The following is a 22821-nucleotide window of genomic DNA, read 5'->3' as shown; positions in this document are numbered from 1 at the left end:
CCCCTCGCTAAAAATCCCATAGTGGCAATTTTTTCTTGCATTCAGTCAAGACTGTGCGTAAAAACTATAATCCGACCATGATTACTGCTTGAGACTACGAAGATTGGGTGAGCCTGTAAAGGCTGTAAAGGCATTCTCTATGGAGGAAAATGTTGGTAGCTCAGTTAACGTAGAGGGTCGTTGGGGTGCACAGCTTAGCGTAAAGTCATTTAGTTTGTATGTTGCAATGCAGAACAGTTGTGTGGGATGTGTCGCTGAGAGCTGACGTGCAGACTCTGGGAAACAATGAATGTCTGAAGGCCAAGGATCCAAGTAGGGGCATGTGTTTACATAGGTTGATTAGACACATCTGCAACGAAGTGTTAGGTCTCGTTGAGTTGAAGATGTTCGGTTCCCGCATGGAATATTATTGTGAAGAGGGTGGTCACCCTATTCCACCGACGTCAGTTTCCCCGACAATGAAGGATAACTTACTTCTACGAAATGACCACTTATAGAGTCCAGTTCAAGAGTCGTCTGCTTTCACGATCCAGAGAAGAAAACCGCCGAAAACTATGCCTTGATGGTAGGACAGCTGCATAATTTCTCGAAAGATTGTACATGAAAGTACGTTGGCTAACGACACAGCCCAATCACAAAATTGCTGAACTCTCTTGCGTGGTGCACTGGTGTACTGATATGTTCATTAAAACAATGAAACATTTCTAGGACAGTTTTTGAAATGAATTCATGAGAATAGAGCACTCTGTGAAGTGATAAATAGCAGTAATTTGAAATTTTTCATAATTGGCTGGCGACTTGTGCTAGGAGCCGTCGGAATTTTCTGGTTCTTGAACCTGTGCATATGACATCTAGTCATTGACTCCCGTTTGCTTATAAACAACATGTACTCGAGATTCTAGATTCATAGATTTAACGAAGTCTGGGAGCCTTCAAATAGTGTCAGCTAGTAAGATTTCAAGTAACGTTCATGACCTAATTATAGCTGATCAGTGAAAAATCAGGAAATTTGCGGACTAACTGGGTAAATCCATGAAATAACCGGTGTTCCATCGCCCAGCTGAGTGCTCAAACGTTAGAAATTCAGTGAAAAATATTGGGTTTTGTCGCAGTCTCTTTGATTAGTTCGTAGTGAATTCCTTATCTAAAATTTGTAGTCACATCAGTGCTATCAGAAGATAAAACCACAGGGATTGCATGAACGGCAAATTTTCAGACCAGTGTTTACCGTCAGTTCCACCATATTTGGTTGTGTGTGGTTGGTTCGTGGCAACAATGCTGATCGACCGGTACTATCAATATTGATGCCACCAGAACCACAGTGAAGTGGTAATTAACATGAGACAGTTGAGCTGAGTAAACTAAGCTCACTGACCTACGAATACAAAAAGATATCAAAGAATAGGTAGTTGGTGACTGCTCACGAATTACATCCTTGTGCGTTTTACATAATTTTGATGGAAACTGTTCACAAATCATCTGGATATTTCAAATTATACTAGTATATGCGGAAGCTTTCGCGAGATAGGTCTCGTCGAGTACAAGTGAACCCTGAAGTAAGCCTAACGGAAAATTTATTTTACATGCACCCAAAATAGGATTAGCCAAATCATTTCAGACACCAGTGTTTTGCATTCTGATTGTGTTCACTCGATGCGGATGATATCCCTAATGTGCCATTTGGTTTCACATCCACCATGCACAACAACAGTTGGATTGCTGTTTTGGAAAATATCCACAACGTCTTCCAACGAAAAATGAGGGAAGTCGTCGAAATTGGTACAACTTGGGTTCACTTAGAATATAAAGTTGACGGGGCTGGGCCTACCTGATGAACCCCAAAAAGGGCAAAACTAGTCGTGGACTGCCGAAGCGTTTTCAGCAACCTTGCGAGTAGTTTCCTTTATGAAGATATACTGTGATAATTAAATACCGTACCAAGTGAAACCTGAAGCCGTGTTTGTGAAGCACATTCAGTTGAAAAGTACCATAAAGAAGAGATTCCGCTGGGTTTCAGACGAGATTTCCGTAAAGAAGGAATTGGTATGCAACTAAGTGTGTTTTTCTAATGACTAGGTAAGCTTTGTTCCATTGTCAACAAGAATCTTATCCAAGTAAGCCGGGCGAAACATTTGGAGCAAACCCGGAAATCTTACTTTAACTCCCATTTTTGTGCTTCTTCGTGTATATGCACACAGGCCTCTCCAACTGGAGTTGCGCTGACCAGTCGTAATGCAACAGCTGTATGCGTTGATTAGCCGTTCGTTATCCAGCAACGCGTCCTTACTAGTCTTTGGGCGGCAATTAAAAACTAATGCTATAGCCATTTGATCACCAATTTCCTGCTTAATTTACACGGCATTCACCTTAAACTGGTTGACACTGATAAATTTCAATCCAGTTCTTCACGGAGGATTCTGAATTGGGTTTTGTTGCTTGTGCAAGGTGCCTTCAAGTCAAATTTCATTGCGGCATGAGCTCCACTTGGAAATGTGGTACTTCCACATCACGAATGGGGGATATCCGTAGCGCTCAGAAATTTTTGCAGTTACGGACCACTTCCGTTAAGTCTCCAATGAGGTAATTGTGTCATCCAAAACGAAGGAGGGGAAATTTGTTTTCATAGGTGAATACATTCTTGCCGATGAAGCATAGCCCCACAACGAAAAAGATCCCAATCGTATCAAAAGAAATACCGAATCCCGTCTCACATCAGACACATCTTCATAAAACACGCAGGCATAAATGAAATTCGCGAGCCCCATTGCAGAAGCTTTCAATAAGCTATTGTTGATTAACTACCGAACAAGAAATATGCCGTTGGGATTAAGTAGGAATTTTCCCTTATGGAGAACAGAGTATGAATACTCAAGGAGGAATATGACCCATACCCGACGGGCCGTCAACAGAGTTGGACCTTCTGATTCTTATGTGAGTTATCTTTTGCTCATATTCAGATAGTTGCTGAACTGAACCAATGATTATTTTAGCGACATGAATATCTTTACATCAAAAAAATTGTCTTTCGGTACCTAGTGTTATGGATTCCCTGCATAGAAAGCGTGATTCTGGTCAGAACACTGAAAACACATTTTGAGTTTTAATTCTTTTATCACGATCCAGATATTATGTTTATCTGAAGTTTCTAGCGCAAATTCTCTTCATTAACTTGGGTTGGTCTTTATAAGTGACCACAGCTCACATATGTATGAAAGTCAGTCTCTGCTTCTCAGGAAAAAAATACCGCCAGCCTTTCAAGTAGTCTGTAGCTCTTCGTGAAAGACCGATAAAATGGCATCAGTGGAATAGCTGAAGTGAAGAAAATTCGGAAGTTTCATGCGACTATCTTGCTCTGATTGTCACCCAATAATAATGCATATCAGAAATAAAGTCTCTGCAGTTGCAGGATGACCCATTTGATATCCTGTGCAAGCCAACCGCATAGAATCGTACAAGAGTATTCAAATACCAAAGGAAACCTCGCGTGTTCAAAATTTCACCGATGATTCTCAATGAGTCAGATAAATCTTGGTTTTCTGTGGAGGAAAGTTTGTCGTTCAGAATGTGTATAGAAACCGGTGTCATCCTAAGGCTCGTGGTCTGTGCAATTTTACTACTCTATTATCGTATTCATAGTACCGCCTTTGTTGATAAACCTGTGTTTGAACACTTTGTCTCTTTTGGTTTCGCGCCTAACTCAACGTGACCAACCTGATTGGTGGAAGCAACCAATAAATAGTGGTGTTTGCAGTCGTTGGCTTACTCGTTAAGTCAGTTGCACATGTCTCACCAATAATCCAGATGATATCATCAGTAGGTGCTCAGTAGCAGGGGTAGTAGTCAAAGAGTCTAATGTCTGACAATCAGAATTACAAGAATGAACGAGAGTGTTTGGGTTCCACAACCGATCTGACTAATCAGCACGTCAATCTGGACACAGTCTAAAACTTAGTCCCACGTAAAAAAAACACCAGCAACTTAGCCTGAACATTACATTAACACACTAAGAGGCAGGAGTCACGTCAGCAAAGGCCACATCGTGAAGCCAAGGGAGTACAGTGACAGTTCCCCAGTATCGACCAATGCATTGGCACAGGAGCTTAAACCTTACTACGGCATCAGGGAACAGACCAAACCAAACGCTTTCGGAATTCAGTCCAGACCAGCAACATGTTAACACAAGAACATCACGCAGGTCCACTGGCGCAGTTCTAAACTGCCCACAGAATGATGCATCATCGGTCAGTGGTGACATGCTTGCAGTTAATTAGTCTTGCTCAGCGGAACAACCAATGACTACAGAACTGTATGGTAAGAAATATCAGCAAAACGCATCTTGTGGATTGTAGCAGATATCTATTGGGATAATGGGTAAACAATGATGTTTCATTCGCACCTCAGTTGATTTAAGTCACGAAACATTACAGTGATTTCTGTGTGCTAGATTAGATCATAAATACTCTGGGGATTTAGGAGCGTTTAGAGAGCGTTTAAATTCTTCGACGTTCGAGAAATTTCAGACCTAGTAGACTCTTTGGGACAAGTTTCAGTAGGTCCCTTTGCAATTTTTCGTTTACACAAGTTTCATGAATAGCTCAACCAGCATCTTATGAGCAAAGTGAAAGAGAATGCAATTAAAAGCCGGTTCGATCATAACTGAAACAAAATCGGCTTATCAGCGTGGTTCACGTAGTACGTCAATCACATAAAATAAACCATGCATAAAACGGATATATTTTCAAAACAAAAGGTAACAGCCATCAGCAAAACGCATCTTGTGAATTGTAACAGATACCTATTGGGATAATGGGTAAACAATGATGTTTCATTCGCACCTCAGTTGATTTAAGTCACGAAACATTACAGTGATTTCTGTGTGCTAGATTAGATCATAAATACTCTGGGGATTTAGGAGCGTTTAGAGAGCGTTTAAATTCTTCGACGTTCGAGAAATTTCAGACCTAGTAGACTCTTTGGGACAAGTTTCAGTAGGTCCCTTTGCAATTTTTCGTTTACACAAGTTTCATGAATAGCTCAACCAGCATCTTATGAGCAAAGTGAAAGAGAATGCAATTAAAAGCCGGTTCGATCATAACTGAAACAAAATCGGCTTATCAGCGTGGTTCACGTAGTACGATAATCACATAAAATAAACCATGCATAAAACGGATATATTTTTCAAAACAAAAACACCAACCTGAACCACTTGCGTCAGCTGTTTTGTTCATGCAGAGACATGCAAAGCCAATTTACGCGCCACCCAAGTCGACGCCCGTACAATTTTAGAAGAACCACCGATAGAGCAGATTGGTAATAAGAAGAAAAGAGAGCAGACAGATAATAGGTGCAATTCAGAGAGAGATGCACACGGAAGCGGTTAATTTCTCCTGATTTCCTGTGAATGCCTAAACGTAGCGTTTCAATGGAGAAATCAGGCATCCTGTCCGATAGTTTCTCGGTTTCGTACGATCACTCAGATTACTACTATGCGCATGTCCGCGGCTTAGTTGAGGGCCTGTCTCTTCAGCACACAAACCTTACCTATGATTCGTCTCCTCTTTTCTTCCAAAGCGCAGCTGTGACCATGTGACAAAGTTGGATATCGATATAATCACACGCGGGCCGCATTGGTCTTGACTATATCCACTTTACTGAAATGCAAAATGACTATGAACTACAGGTCACTTGCAAGTGCCTAGTTTGCTATGCGCCTAGGAATACGAATTGTCCTGTCTGACTCCACCAACCTCATTCGATCTTGCGGTCATTGCTATTTAAACCATTTAGACCCGTTTCATGATATTCCTCACCATGTGTGAATTGCACCGAGAAAGCTGCCGATAACAGTATCGCGAAATCTAGCTAGCCCCTGATTCACTGCCTGGTGGATGATCTGTTCACCGAGGTTGGCAACTAGATCACAAACGTTTCGTCACCAACTGAGGAAACAATGTCAAGTGGACGTCTAGCAGCCCACTGACGATATTCCCTTGATTGGTAGCAAATTTTTGCAGCTCACTTGTCAGACTTGGCGAAAAGACCAACAACCAAACCCTGGCAATACTCACCACCTTATGTAGCATCAGGCTTCGTGGCATCTCCCAGTGCCTCGTATTTTGCTTTCTTTGTAGTTTTTAAAAACCAAAACATGAAACCGGGTCATCTGAGTCTCCCAGTAAAAAACGTCACTTCCTCTGAATTCGATGAGTAACTCTTTGAACCCATGTGCAGCAATGTCCTTATCCTCACAAAGAACTTAATTGGGTAAATGGAAGCTTGTCTGATTACTTCTTTTCTTACCCTGGCGGCCAATGCAGAAATGAAGGGGATGCAGAGGGCGCACTTCGGAAATGGCTTTATAATCCAGAAGAGGTTTAAAATAGCCTCTATGGGTAACACCATCTAAGGATACACCGCCGAAATAGCCGGTTAAATGGAGCTCCAACTCCTAGTAAATGGGTTCTGTTCCATCTGTTGCCGTCGCATCGCTACTAGCACCTGTGAGTCTTAGAAATTGAGTGCAGTCTTCTAGACTAAACTCTGTTTGATCAAAACTGACCGCGGACCCCAGAAAACGACCGATTGTGAACGTTGTAAGTTCTTTCTTTGGACTAGTGCAAATAGCCTGAGGCCTATTATCACCGGCATAACAAACGGGGTCCAACTGATGATCAGTCGGTAGCCAGGATCAAAAACTTTTCGGAAGGTAGAATTCCAGGTGTCCTGGTTATTCAATGTGTGGTTAACGGATAACTTCTGATTGCCAAACTCCTCACTATACTCACGCACATCGGCTTAAGGTCAGCAAATGTAATCGAAACAAATGCCAAGTATGGTAGGAGAATTCGTCACGTATGTATGTAGGCGGGTTGAGTGATGCCCCAGTATACTACAACACGGTGTGATATGTGGGCTATCCGAATGAACCCATCTTATTCTTCATGTGGCAGGCTTCTAGTATTCCTCGAGAAATGCAGTGGTTTTGGACTCCGTATCAAGTCAAACAGGGCAAAAATTACTGGTCAGCCTCCGTTTGGTGCTCAAAGAAATTGAGCTGCAGGCATAAGGCAACCAGGTGAATCTGATCGATCACAAATGGATTTAGCGAATTTTTACGGAAAACATTTCCAAAAGGGATTTCATCAAGTATATAGACTTTACTGGTTCAAAAGTAATTTAAATATAGAATTTTGGAATATCTGAAGTTCGCGACGCTCACAAGATTCCAAACTACCATCTTGTTGAGGATGGAATCTTGGCAGTTGGATCCGGTTTTCTCTCTCTCTTAGGTCGGTCCTTAGGAAACTCTCTTTTCAGAGTACCTCCCCTATGAAAAAGAAAACATCGTAGCAACTGACGAAAGTGTCTCATCTGGCAAGGCCTACACCTAAAGGGCAGCACTCTAAATTCGCGAAGACCTTCGTGACATACTACTTAAACGCCTACTGATAAGGGTTGGATACTTATTCACCTGTATGTCAACCGATGTTTTATTTGATAAATATAACCTTGTTATCCAAACTCCTTCCCCACTTACCTTGACAAGTTTGATCCACCATCCGAAGTAGACCAGGGGCACAGTCACAAGAATATGATGAACCTGCTGGTTTGCATATCTCCCCTTCCCGTTGGCAGTGGATACAAGTGCAAGCATCTAAGGGTGATCACATAAAATAAAATAATGTTTACTTTCCCTTCAAGTGAGCCTTTCATAAACCAAGGAAAAAAGAAAATCCAAACAGACCTGACTGCAGGTTTATCTTGCAAAAAATGCATCAAGGGTTTGATAGGGAAGATAAGTCTGTACCTCTGGTTGTTTATATGTTTGTGATTACAATTACAATCTGACTTACAAGGCAAATAAAGTGAAATAAATTGAATTCAGTTAAAAGTATCTCAAAGAAGGTCTCACAGTTTAACGGCAGAATCATATGTTCCCTGGTTTAATTGACCCGCGAAGTCCGAACAGACTGCAGCCTCTGATAGCATTAAAACCAAAAATATGAGGCTTTCTGTTGTTAACTTCAATTTGGGAAGTTTCACCCAAATTGCTTAGCTTTCTATAAGCATAAACTCTGGACACTTTGTACGTTACAATGAGGCTTTTATTAGTGATTACTGCAAACGGAACAGCCTTTCGAGAAATACACTGATTTGCAATTCAATTTGGTTTTAACTAGTGACTCAACTGAATCTCTCGTGTATTATATTGTACGACTGAATGTGCTGCACACAGGCCGCCTCATGTTTCAGTTGGCACGATATGCGAGGTAGCACAGTATATTTCCATAGAGGGAACTACTCACAAGGTCGAAGATTTTTCAGCAACCTTGTGGGCAGTTTACTTCATGGAACAGCCTTTGTTTTCTTAGCTTGTTTACTCAGTTTGACGATTTTGTTGCCACAGTCTTGTTAGTACAAAACGTTCACAGAAGTCCTGGACAGAGACTGGTTTCAGAAAGATACTAACCCATAACGCAGTGACCACTATCGTCTGTCCATAAGTAGGAACATAAAGATTGAACTCCATAGACTCCAAAGTTTCGATGATTTCTCTTTTTGGAAGAACCATTCTGTTTTAACTGGAGACACTCATGCTGTTACGCACTTCAACGTTCGACAACTTGAGAAAATACCTTCAAAGACCTTCAGAGCTGATCAGCGTTCCTCCATCTGTGGTGGATGGCTACGTCATGCATGCACTTTCAGGTTTGTAAAGAAGAAAAACCACATGGACTGGGGTCGAAATCCTGATATATGGCTTCATTCCAGAGTCTGGCTATTTTTTGTGCATCAGGATAACTCACAACGGGACAGGGAATAAACAATCCTGTTAGAGGTGTTGGAGTACAAGGTTGACACACAAATTGCCACATATTTGATAATGCATTGGGTTTAGTTGCTTTGGTGTGCTCTATCTACCACAGATTCTTTAAGCAGCCTGCGTATTCCTTGGGTTTACTTATTTGAACAACTAGCTGTTTGTCGGATTACCAAATGAACAGTCACTAATCATATTCTGTGCTGTCTGTCTTTGACAGAATTAATTTGGTCTGCTTTATTCTTCGGCCGTTTTTGATGCATGCTGCCAGTTTGTTATCTAGTGAAATTTGGGTGGAAGGCAGTCCGAGCTGTCTTCCGGAGGATTGCAGTTGCCTAAAGTGGCCGCTTGTGGTTCGTCAGTTCACGCAATAGACGTGAGTTCGGAACATCTCCTTAGATCCAAGTGTTGCATGTAATGAGTAGCACCACATTGTGCCCTATTTCATGTCACTGTATTGTTGTGTGATGTATGGCGTATGTATTTGGTGTTTTTTTATTGTCAGTTACTCGCTTTGCAGTCCAGACCCTCCGGAGTGTCAGACCAAAGGTGGCTACGGAAGTGAATTTTTTCGGTCATCCTTGTGTAGGCCAAAAAGTGGTCTCCTAATTGAGCACACAGGCTGATTCATCAAAGTAGAGGATAGTACTTTAGGATTCGCATCATTATGCGCTCCGTCAAAGCTTAAGGGTGAGCTTGTCGATAAGCCCGCTTACCTGTGCAGTTGGACAAGCCATAAATACACTAGGATACATAATATTCGTTAACGTGCAAGGCGCGAGTTGTACTTGCCCAGTTTTGTCACCTCTGTTGTCGGGAACAAACACCGCGACGGGTAGATGGCTGTCCCCTAAACGACCGTGGCTGTAAAACTGGGCCTCTCCTATCTGAAACGTTCAGGCGCCTTTAGACAGTTAATATCCCACGTCTGCCTTACAACAGGGTTTAACGGATCCCAGCATGTACGACATTTGTAAGCAAATGTCTACGATTCTGTCTAACAACTCACGAAATTTTGACAGACACACTTTCGCGAATCAATNCAATAGGGTTTTCACGAGAGATTTAATCGAGTCTCTCCTACCAAATGAAACATAAGGCGGACTGTGAGCAGCACATTCAGTTAATGAACATCATAAACCAAACTGACTTGCAAATGAGTGCACTTGTCGAAACCAGTCCAATTTGGGTTCAAATAGAACATAAGGTTGACGAAAACTCGGGGATCGAGCCTAACTGATGAGCCCCAAGAAGGGTGAAAACCGTCGTGGGCTGTTTTCAGCAACCTTGTGAGTAATCTCCTTTGTGAAAACTCACGAGTTTCATCAGGTTTAAGTGATTGGGGTATGTTTTCTATACACGAGACCATCGTTTGCCGCAAAACACCCACAACCGGGATAAGTTTTGTGGGATCTGTGCAACCATCTTGGTGGGATTCAAGACAGGATGTGCCACTAAACCAACTCAAATGGTGAGCTCCCCTTCACTTCCTGATGCTGTACCTGGGCGTGAGGTTCGCAGACAATAATGGGTCAATCCACCATGGGCATTTAGATCCAACGTGTCACACAGACCCATCTGTCTATTTAAATGGAAGATGCACGCACACTGCTCTTGGTCGTTTCCCCTGAGGAAATGAGGCTTTCTTTAGAAGGATTCCTTAGGACTTCCGGATATTCGGACATTTTATTCGGTCTACTTCCATTACGGTTTTATGGCAGTAAAGCCAACGTTTACACTAATGACAGTCCACGGCGATGGTATTGTGGTGTTAATGAGCCTTTATCCTGACGTATGTGGTTTCGTGATGGCAAATAATTCTTTCCAATGTTTGGAAGCAAGTCTAATAGATCAAAGACAAACAGAACTTAAGGGCAACCTCCTTTAACCGTGCTTAGATCAGAAGGTGCTCGGTGTTTGTAGATAAAGATTCATTCAGGTTTTTATAATTATCTTCGCTCTAGACAGGTGAATGCGTCAGGATCCGTTAGACTCAATAAAATTAACTACCGAAAGTACATGTCGGAGCAAAACCCTTAGCCTGAAACAGTTTACGTCCTTTCTGAGTTTCACAGGGTCAATGATAAAACGACTTCAACAATTAACCGCATTCGCGCATGCGAGCTTTCCATTGTCACGGACAACCACGAACTGCGGTAGCCGCCCTGTTTCGCTAACTACCAAGTCTCGGAATGCGTATGACTAGACAATAAACACCAGCAAAACGTAATCTGAAATTACATAAGCCAAACAGAATCAGAACAATCAAACCTAAATAATCAATGTCACTATAAAACAGCGACGACGTCCTACTGAAAAACGAACAAGTAAAGTTGTTAGCGGTCAAGTACGTGTAAACCAGAACAACCTAGCTGCCGTGAAAAAACACACCTGGCTCACGAGCGTGGACCGACGTAACATCTACGCAGTACAGATTACATAATCCGTCTGGAGAGGAGCAGTCCACACCACAGTAACCTCGTTCTTGCATTCGTAAGTAGAAATGTTGATTTTTTGGAACTGGACTTCCCGACTGGAGTAGACATCCCGCAGCAGGGTTGTCAGCTCCCGGTGAGCTGACCTCTCCTGTTCCAGACCACCGCACCACGAGTTCATCCATGGCAATTTCTTCCATTGTAGTTCCCCGAGACTCTGCCGAGAATGCCGTCGGCTGCTCTGGGAATATGATTCGCCCGTAATTGTCCACATGGTACGATGTGTAATAATTACGACCTTGATCGTTGTTCCTATACGTGCCCTCAGTGTAACTGCGAGTCACCAAAGTGAATGGTTCAGTTGCAGTAACTTCCATATCCAACGTTCCTCTTGAGTAGGAGGAGCTGTATTCATCTTCCACACGCAAGCGGGCAATAACTGACATTCGACCAACACCTTCAATGTGGACCACAAACTGAAGTTTGAATTCCTCTTGAAAAGCACTTCCTAAACTGAACAAATTGTAGGTGCGGGCGCGACCAACATCTGGGTCACTAGAACAAGAGGTTGCAATCAGGCCATCCAAAAGGTGAAATATGGGCATAAGGAAACGTATTGAATGGAACTCGTGTAGATGGGGATCGATACCGCGCAATCCACTAGAGCTGCGTGGATTTTTTCCAACCTGTATATCCAGATACACAGGTATCTCCTTCATCGTTTCGTCCGGAATTAATTTCAACTTCAATGTACCTTTGAAGGCGTAATTGTGATCGCTTTCTACGGGAAGAAGGAAGTGGAGGAAAAACGAGATGACACATGTCGGAATTGTTAGATCACACGAAAGTACATCTGTGCACCTACACCGATCTCTGTGATAACCAAGTAGTTGCAATCTAATGGATTGGAAATATCTATCGTAGGCTGATTGACTGTTTGCATCTGAACAAAGAAACTCAGACACTTGGTAAACCATGTGGAAGTTGCCTTCCTAGGGTTTTAAATAATAAGTGTATGCAAAGTAAGTCCGTCTCGGTAAGTTTACGGGTTCACTAACAAGATTTTCAAAGACAAAACATTATGGTTAGAAGTTCGTAAAACTCTAGCGACAATATGGATGATGATGGGAGGTTCTAGTTATTCCGTTTCAGACGGCTGTCCCAGTGAACTGCTCGTAAACCCATCCATGTTGGATACGGGTATTTTGCTCTACGAGACCAGCCTCCGTGATCTCTCACGAGCATTGAGAAGCAGTGAACCACACACATACTAAGAATCCTGTTTATTGGTGAAGTTTAAAGCTTACTCTGGAAAAAGTATATCTGGGCAATTTGTTGTTTCGACCACCAAATTGTCCGGAAGCCTAGTGCAGGAAGTATTGCACGGTGGGAAGTATTCCAAAGACGGATGCGTGTGATAGGAAAGCAGCTAAGAAAAACGGCAAAAGGATAATGTCAGTTGCCAGCATTAGGGCGTCCACAGCCTTCCATGAGTAAGCTCTGTCTTCATAAATTTCAATTACCTACGCCACTGTGGTATCTCCCCAACCTCAAAGCATTTGGCTCAGTTTTCCAATAATCCAATGCACACCCATGTGTATCTGATTTCGGCGAACAAATCACTGGATCGAAAGCTTGTGAGCGTAAGTAGTAAGTGTAGTTCACGGATTCACCTCCAATGTCGCTCGTGCAGGACAACCCACTGAAGCAACTGGGTCAGGTGATCAGGAGAGCACGGCGCGTTTGATCCTCTCAGGGATATGAAACAGACGGTTGCTAATGGTGTAATTGCTAATTGACTAGTGCACTGTGCGACGGATGCGGGGAGGAAACAACAAAACCGGCTGAGGACTGGTGAACACAACTATCGTAATCGAACTAGTCTCAGAGAACATAGATGAACACTAATTTAAGCACAGGCGATGAACAACAGTGAACAAGATAGCTGAACAATGAACTCCTCGCTGCAAATCACCGCTCACAGGCTGACTTGTTGGAGACGCAGTTCATTCATTCCTTGAATTGTAGGTGAGTATGTCCTTATCAAAACTTCTGCCGTAGTCTGCGAATCGAAGCTTTATTTCTTCCCTTTTATCCATGTTCTGGGTTTGATAGCACTATAGACGGGTGTACGCAGACTGAAGACAGATTCTCCACAATTCTCCCCACTCAGTATATTACATTACCCTTAATTCCGTGAAGGAAATCAATAATTCGTCGAATTTCGGTCACCATATTCGGTTGTTGGATACTCCCAACAGTGAATGTTAGTCAATAAATAAGCAAACTGCATTAGAAGTTATCTAGGGAGCTTAAAACGATAAGCATGTTTATTGTTGAAGCATGCTGCGCCTCAACAAATAACCCCTCGTGGAACTGCAGTCGGCAAGGTTGCTTGATTCATGTCGCTTGCACTTGCTGGTTGTGTCGTGCCGTGGCTGCCCAAGAACAACAACAGACGCGTTTAGCTGGATTGGTGAGCTTGCATCAGTTTCATTTGGTGAGCATTCCGCTTGTACCAGTCTGACTGGTCTGTCTATAACACGTCTCTGAAGCGGTCGGACTGTGCCACCTTGATCTGACTCAGTTATTCCGGTGAGGGCCACGAGTTGCATTCGCCTGTCACATGCCTACAACCTCGTTTTGAGTGTGATAGTGCGCACGTGGGTACTGTCGTGATGTGTGAATTAGGCTATCGGAGAGCTGAACGAAATACTTGTGACTTAGAGATGCGGTCCTGTAACGGCGGACCAAACCATGTTCAACTGTCGAGAGGTTAGGCTAATCAGGAGAGTCCTCCTGTCTGTCAAGCCGATTTAGTCAACATATACGACACTTCAAACACACGTAGGCTGCAGTTCAGGCAGCCAAGCCGCACACTGCTATCTCCGAATACCATAACCATAGCTACAAGTAATCTTTGAAGGCGATAGTTCAGCTCTGATACCCCCGCTTGCGACTGTTTTGGCTGGCGAGGTAATGGACTGCGACCTCAGCTGTTTATTGTGACTATGCCAATGACAAGTCACTTTAATCATGCATGGAGTTCTGACTAATGTAGCAATGTTGACGGAGTCGCTCGCACCGGTTCCATTATTTGTGTGTCGTTCTTGCCTCCGGCTTCTCAGTTCAACATCGATTTGCTACTTATGTATATTCGTCCAACTGGTTCGAGGTCCCCACCTGTTAGGCTGCAGCACAGGAGCGTATCTGGATACGGCTCACCGGCCAAATTCCCTGCCAGTAGTTGTTCGATTTTCGCATTCTCCTATAGATATCTTAAGCCATGTTACGTCCTTTGAGATATGCTGATTTGCGTGCAACCAGTGGTATCCGTTCACCGCTTTGATAACAGAAACTTTATGGGACTGTCCCTTGTAGCTACCATTTCACCACACACATGACTGTACAGGTCACCGACACTCGCTAGATCACGAGATGTCTCTTTTTCTTAAGAATCGGGACTAACTTGACTACACAGCTCACAATCAAGCCCTTGATCCCAAGACTCGCCTTTCTTCCCCTACACGTACAAATCATGACGCATAAGGGTGACTCATCTGACATAGACTGTCAACCGTCCGATGAGTTAGCAACAAGTCATGTGCTGACACCCACACACACGCAAACGTCCCTATACATAGGACAACAGCACAGCAACACAACACAACTCAACAGAGCTTCGCACGTCGCCCAACTCGGAGCAGAGCCGCTCAGGATTTACGGCGCTTCAATCACGGATACTCGGGAATACGTGTGGCTGCTACCACAGCGAAGAATACACGAAACGTGCATCCGGACTTACAACAGGATTTATCAACCTGTACCTGCAAAACGATAAGTCCCTTATTTGCATATATACCTGTTGTAACAATTTTACTCAACAAGCAGACATTGTTAGCGCTCCCCGTTTTCTCGTTCATACAACTAGTTTCCGGGTTCTATTAGAGCATTAACACCCTACAACCATATGGTGTGTGATGTGGCGTCATATCTCAGATGCAAAAAGGATGTTTCAGCAGGCCTCATTCACTTTGAGAGGCTACGTGTTTTCAACAAAACCACAAGCACGATAGTAAAACCGGGCAAATTAATAGCTCTGTCCCATCAGTTGCATAAACTTTAAAGAATGGCATTGAATGGTCACCGTGTCTAGCAGGGGAGACATCACTCCACTGACTGTTTTACCTTGTTTTATCAGCGCGTTTTAAAAGCGCCCACCGACCAAGTAAGATTTGAACGATCATGTGGAGTAGACGTCACTCTATCGATTTCCTATGTAGATGTGAGCACTTCAGCTGTTCCGTTCGTGGTTTGTGCCCATTCACGTGCTAATTTGCCTTGATTGACTACCGGTCGTTCTCATTTAAAGATGCTAGACGCTTCGAACTTCAGGCGAGTCGATCCAAGTCATATGTATTCGTTGCACGTTGCTTGGTACTGCATAGGATTGGTGCAAACGCTTAGAATGATTTATTTTTTATTTTTATATATTTAGGAGCGCTCTGGTGGTAATCATCGTTCCGAACGAGACAGAAAGGGATAAAAGTGGCATCTTAAAATTTGGAAAATCTGTAATGGCAGGTTTGTTTCACATACAAGATGTGTTCAATGCAGAAGATTCCACGAGTAAGCTGCTGTAGATCCTAGAGGGTGGCACTCCACAGGCTATGCCCTACAATTCAACCGGGTATCATTTTGATCACTGATCAATGTCATCCCAATCTAGCCTCGCGGACGTTCAATAAGGTGTCTAACTGCAGTGTACGACTGATGGAAATCTGAGGAAAAGGATGTCATCAACGTTTCGTCAACGTTTTAAAGTAATATCAGTTTGAGGAACGAGCGTAAACGTGTTTGGATATATTAGGTTTGCAAGAAGGTTACTGGCGACAATATGACATTGTTTACAAAATCTCATACGGAGCAATTAGCCATTAATTCTGGGGTTTGTTTATGAATATCATCGCTCACCAAACATTTGTTTTACGACCCATAATGATGCATTACAAAAGGATCAGGCTTTTCACCGGTCGGGTACATTGGTGTTGAGAAATTGGTGTTGGAAAATTTTGGTTGCGAATTTTCCCAAATCGTTTAGTCTAGGTAAACAAAAATGGCGATTCTTTACTGAAAAAAGCTATACCCAAATGGATGGAGTTCAGGATCGGTGGAATGAATTTATTTTTACCGGGAATTCGGAATAAACTACTGAATACCTAATAGCCTACAGTGAGCACAAATACCTCACTTTAAATGAAGTCAACGCAGAAAACGAATGAAAAATCACTTTTTTCGTTCGATAACTGGATGAAATAAGTCCATATTTCGTCGCTTTCAGATATTTTACAGAAGAGCGATGAGTGAATTCCAATAGGGCCAATTCGAACAATTATGGAGAGACCAGCATTATGCGGTCGGCTAGGGTTTTTATAGTTGGCCAAGGTTTTAAATGCTCCACATGTAATGTTGATCAAGGTTCACAAGACTAAAAATGTGACTCAACAGAGATGTCTAACTTACAGGTGGTTGCGAATGGCTTTTTAGTGAGTGTGCTTGCCTTCAGCAGCACGGAAATAACCGTGAATAAAACTCGAACAGTCATGAACTGCTTTACAAACGAATCAACGATTACAATTTACTTACTATGGCTAAGTAACTTACCTTGGGAATAGCATTTATGATTTCCTGAGCCGTAGTATCCGTCACGGCAAACGCAACATGCCAGTCCTTGTACCCGGAAACATTCAGAATCGGTGACCTTGCACTCTGCTGCAGCATCGCATCGTTCATCATATGAAACACGAGGTTCTATCGATCTGGCCATAACATACGGTTCCGTTGGTGTCTCAAAAGGACGTGGCTCTGGCAATCGATCAGTCCTCATCTCCCAAGCCGAAGATGCTTCTGATGGAGATTCCATGGACCCTTGGGTCACAAAGCCAAGTTCAGCATCTTGAGGAATGAAAGTTTTGGGCACGATTCCCGCTGTGGAAAAGAGTAATGTGTATACTTTCAAAACACACACACGCTTTCGCATCGTATACAGGGCAGATACACATAGGGCAAGCTGAGGTCCGACGTTGATGAGTGAATCTTCAGATATACCTAGTCAGCCGCGCGTGGTAAGCAGTAAATAAAATTGTTTTGTTTTAGGGGTTTATAAAGCCACATATATTTATCTGAAGAAAACATTATCCAAACATGTTGAATATCGCACCAGCAATTACGACACAGGAGCACCTAGACACCACAGCCAAGGAATCAATAAAAGGCTAAAAAACACCGTTATTTTGCGTCTTGATTTCTGAGGCAACAGGTGTATCAAGCCGCCGATGGGATGCATAAAATTTCAACTGATCTGAGCACCCGTTCTTTTGCGCTTGCAAAAAGAATGCGCTATCTTAAGCGAACAATTCAGTACAGTCCATGAAGTCCCAAGAAGCACCTAGTAACGCTGCATGAGTGTGCCCTTCCTAATCTGCGCAGCGATGAGAGCGGAAAAGGACAAATTTTATCTGGACGTTGTGTTTGTCAATAGCATATTCTTTCGTGGATAGCTGTGGTGACAAATTGCAAGGTGATCGCCTCGAAAACTTATAAATAAGTGAGGTTTTATTTCATTTGGTGAACAGTGTTGTTCTACAGCAAGTTTGCGCAGTCTCTATCATATGAAGAAAACTCCACTATTCTCAAATTCCTCCAATGCTTTCACGAAAATCTACCAAGCTTCTTTTGCTTTTCTGTAAATAAGATGACGGGATATTTTGCTTGATCATCTGTCAAATAGGTAAACCGTGGGGAAAACTACCTAGATCAGTGGATGGCGCGCCAAGGCACTTCGATGCTTTCTTGGTCGTAGCAAGCTGTTAGTGCCCCTTGAACTTTTTAGGGGTTCGCTCGTCAACCGACTTGATTTACACACTGGAAGCTTTTGTAGCAATAGCTAGGTAAGATCTTTGCTTAAAGAATTGTTACGTATTGAAGGAAAGTTCACTTCTATCAAACGCATGTACTTCAACATCCTGCACTGAAAGAAAGTAAGCAACCCAAACAGATTCCATTTGCGTGCTTGAAGGACATCCCGTCCATTCCACCAATATGTTGACCGAATGGATGTTGGATTTGAGCCAAAAAAATCTCGGTAGTGTAGGGTACAGGATGCGGTGTGGCAAACAGAAACAGTAAATAATTGAGAAGTAGAGAGAAGCTTACGCACAATCTTCACAGTATACTACAACCTTCACAGCACCGAGTATTACAACCATTTAGTTAATAGGTCTTGAACGTCTCAACCTTGCATTCAACATGCACAAGCGCAAGGGATACTTTGTGTTATGTTTTCCTTGTTCCGTCCACGGGTCATTGCTCTCTACTTAGAGCCATATTCTTGTCTGAACCTGCCTGAGAAAACAGAATATGCCAGGGCAGTCGGTCACGTTGACTAGGGCGCACGCGGTGGACCTGGCTTAATTTATGTAGTCGATTGCACACAGCAGCTGGATGACCAGTGAATTCGTAGTCAAACACCACTGGTTGCACTTGAGTACTGCAAATACGATGATTCAAATGATTCAAAGGCCAAGACAATGTCTAAAACAAAATCGAACAGCCTTTTGCTGTCAACCTACGGTGACCAGGTTCCATAACCGTAAAGCAACTCTGGACACACTGCGATGTTGTTCTTTTAATGTGAGGACTGAGGTAGACCTGCCAGATTGTGCGATAAGGAGAAGAGAGAAGATCCTGGCTTTCACCAAAGGGCTGGTGTGAACCTAGAGGTACCTAAGTTGAACGTAGCCAGAGCGAGCCTTAGCGATTCTGGCGTTTGTTTCGTCAGCGCTATTGCTACCCGACTTGAATTAAATACCCAGACAAAAATCTGTCTACCATTTCTATTGGGTCAGATGACATGACTAGTTTTGGTAAGGAGACACCCGCTCAGTCTTGAAATAGTAGCTTGTACTTGCAAGAGTGGGACACATACTAACTTTTATGGCGACATTATGTGAACTAGTTAATGTTATTTTACCTCGATGGAATCTGAACCTTGGAAAAACGTTTCACGCCAGGAGTAGAAGTCATCGAACCGGTCACCGTTCACCGGTCACCGGTCATCGATTAGGAAGTCGAAAAAGTGACAACAGGCAACCTTGAAGATACCAGTTTTATGGTAAAGAATGGATATCGCTACAAAGCGGCTTAGCCGACCGAGTTGACCATTACTTTAGATCTTAGACGTCAGTCGTTGTGGGCCGTCTGTGTGTGCCGGTATTCGTGTTGTTGTAGGACTAAGGTGTGACCTAGAACTCTGATGAAACACCGCGTGATCTTCTGTCCCTGATGAGCGACTTCACACAGAGAGAATCCATGATGATGTCTCTCAATGCTCCATATTTCAGCCGAATTTCTACGCAAAAGGTTTGGATAGTTTTATCCCCTTTAGCTAGATCTTATTTGCGGAGGATCTGGAAACTTGGCGAGGCATTATGACGCCGAAAGATATCGTCCTGCTATGCGGCCGGTGGGAAACAACATTAATTACAGCGTAACAATGCACAAGACTTGAACATTGTGGACTACAGCCGCCTTTAATAGAGTTCATCAGGTAGATTCTGGTCACAGACTAGTATCTATTTCTAGAGGTGGAATTGCAGATGCGAGTTTACCGTGAAAAACTGTCAGTCTAACGTCGCAGTGGATGACTGACAAGTTAAATCAAGAGCTGGAGCTAGACAGGATAAAGAAACATTTGAAGTAAGGATAGCTGCATTGCAGTGAATAAACTAACCTATGGATGAGCACCTACTGGACTGTAGTGTTTAAATGCCTTGGTAGTTAAATTCCGATAAGAACAGGTCATCCCGAAATACTTACGTTCCTCTGTGTTCATCCGGTCTCCATCTCCGTCGTAGACACCCATGGGAATTTCGGTTTCCTCGACGACTTCTGGCATAATGGGAACAGTCAGCCCGAATTCCGGAAGGACTTCTGCCACGTCTGCTTCAGTATTGTTGCCTGTCCGGTCATTAACGTCAACTGGCCACATCGAATCGGTACTTGGTGGCCAATCGTCTTCCAGTCCGTCGTAATCATAATAGTCATCTATTCCGTCTGGAAACCTATCAGTATCCCATGAGGGTGTCACTTCTGTAAGTACTTCAGATTCTGCCGACTTGGGCTGATCATTTAAGTGCTCGGTTCCATCACTCATTACCGCTGCGTTCTTTGAAACTCCTGTACCATCGACACCTATATGACAGTTTTTCTTCAGCTGCTTTGTGAATTCTGAGGCGATACTCGGAAAATGATGAAGAGCTGCATCGGTGTCTGTTTGTGTATCGTGGAGTGGGAATATCCATTCACCGGGCACTGCAACATTGGTTTCACTGCAAAAGGGACAACATACAGCCCGTTTTTGCAACTTCAACTCCCTCCTGGCATTGACAAACGAGGACAACTCAAAACAGTTCAAAATAGTGCAGAAACTCACTTAGTCCACTTGAACACTTCTACTGACTGACCACTCCGTGGAAGCTGGAAGCCATTGGGATGTTTCATAAAAATACCTGCTTCCGGTGGTTTTGCGCTAGAGACTGTGATGTCTTTTTCAGGCCACTCGACTGAAATGTACTGGAGCACGGCGTATGATTTTGAGCCATCAGTGAGGATGAGTAGTGTGTAGGAGTTGGACTGTGAAGAGCAAGAGACGAAGATGAATAGATCAACTAAATAGACCATCTACAATGTAAACAGACTCACAAGTGGTTCCGTTTCGAGTAAATAGAATATTATTAGACCTCTTAAGCTGTCACAAGTCCTTATAAATTCAAAATAAGTCGAAGTGAACTCTAGGGCTAACAAATGTCACTAAAACGTAGATATGAAGCAATCGGTACGTTCTCAGTTATTTTAGGTTTGTGCCGGTTACATCCAACTGACTTTAAGGGAGGAGCTTCACTACGACATTGTAGAGATGCCCGCATTCACTAGAGTATCCTAACAGAAGCCACAAACTGGAATGTGTTTTATGGATGGTGAATAAAATTAAATTCAATCTAAGCCCGCATTTTTTATTTCAAGGCGCTAATAATCGATGGCTAACAAGACACAATAAATCAAACGTTCTAGCGGCAGCCTCATAATGTTTTACGGACTACACGTCTAGTTGAATATGTGCGATTTCTGGCCTCATCCCTTGGTTCTGCAGTCACGGTGAAGTATGCATAACCATTGTGTACACACTGTCCATAAAAGTAGAGGGCGATAAGGAAGTAAATAAAGTGTGGACCCCCAAAAGAAACGACATCTTCTCAGCCACGTTTGGCTGAAGATAAATCACTTCTTTCATTCTTCTACCATTACACTGCATTTCTCCTGTGATACCGTTTCTCGAAAAAGCATGTGGGGTAAGAATAAAGCCGGAGTTTTTTTTGCCTGCAAACAGTCCAACTTTTACTGGACGCATACAAACACTCTTAGCTAAGTTCGCACATGATCCTCCTAGACTTCGTATTACGTAACTAGTCAGATTTCATACAATCGCCAAATAACCATAGTCTGAAAGAGGTTTTGCTTGAACCATGTTGAATATGAACGTATCGGGAGTGACCTATCGTACCGATTCTGGCTACTCTATATTGGAAGAAATAAATTCAGGTGCGCATTCATTCAACAGGTAAAGCGACCCAGATTTTCAACAAGTGGATTGACCTCGTATGCCACCTGCGCTACCTGTGAAGTGAAGGACACAGAATCAATTGTGTTCGGTCTGTGAAACCTCAAAAATCCATTTGTACTAAACGGAACATGACGGAAGATTTCACTGAAAAAATGGAGTGAAAGAATGGACAAAACATCTGGTTCATACTTTTTTTCGCCCAAATTCAGACTGCGGTCAGTCCGCCTCCCTTCCGTACTGTCGAACGTGGGAAGTGCATAGTCCATGGTAATCAGCTGGATGACCCTAGCCAGTAAACCAATCAGGTTTGCAAGCTACCGGGCACTCTCGAATATCTTGGGCGCCAGATCCCAGCTTAACTGGCGCCATTTGTTGGCGATCCATAAATTTTGGCCGCTACCTTAGCTCTATAGATGAAGGCTTATCAGCCTGTACCGACAGGACAGTGTGTTATCGACCAAGGTGTTTTGGCATAACGAGTGTAGGAAAAATATTCGAACAGCTGCAAAATTCGTTGATATCCAGTTAGCCTCATGACTTTTAGACATAACAATTCGCAGCAAATCTGTGTGGTATCTCATTCTGTTGACATTCATAGGTTAGTAAGTGTTATAAACAAGTGGCTCGGACCTCGGTTTGGCACAGTTTATGTATGCATATTAGCGGCTGTTCGGATGGATGAGAGACTAAACACGGGCCTTTCAGTTTGAACCGTGTGTAAAAAACCCCATTTTATACACCCCATTATACATTTTAAAATGTTCAACAAATTAGACAGCTTTCACATGAATGCTCCAACTCACAAGGTGGAACTGCACAGAGTTTGGAGTACACATGCTGCTTTTATAACACTTTCATTTCAACTGAGTAATCTAAAAGAAAAT

The 22821-nt window shown here is 43.0% G+C and overlaps 1 protein-coding gene across 1 annotated transcript in view; it reads right to left on the bottom strand.

The window, feature by feature from the left end:
* T265_09012 (hypothetical protein) overlaps positions 1-22821 on the bottom strand; it is a gene marked incomplete at both ends in the record, with an annotated part of 137165 nt that overhangs the window by 86977 nt on the left and 27367 nt on the right. The window contains 5 exons of the mRNA XM_009174973.1: positions 7538-7654; positions 11213-12037; positions 16921-17244; positions 20134-20645; positions 20750-20997. Of these exons, the coding sequence (XP_009173237.1) occupies positions 7538-7654; positions 11213-12037; positions 16921-17244; positions 20134-20645; positions 20750-20997 (2026 nt within the window). The remainder of the gene's footprint in view (positions 1-7537; positions 7655-11212; positions 12038-16920; positions 17245-20133; positions 20646-20749; positions 20998-22821) is intronic.

This window comes from Opisthorchis viverrini (assembly GCF_000715545.1).
Source record: "Opisthorchis viverrini unplaced genomic scaffold opera_v5_249, whole genome shotgun sequence".
Taxonomy (NCBI): Eukaryota; Metazoa; Platyhelminthes; class Trematoda; order Opisthorchiida; family Opisthorchiidae; genus Opisthorchis; species Opisthorchis viverrini.
Note: the sequence above shows the minus strand (reverse complement) of the source record. Positions and strands in the feature narration are given on the sequence as shown.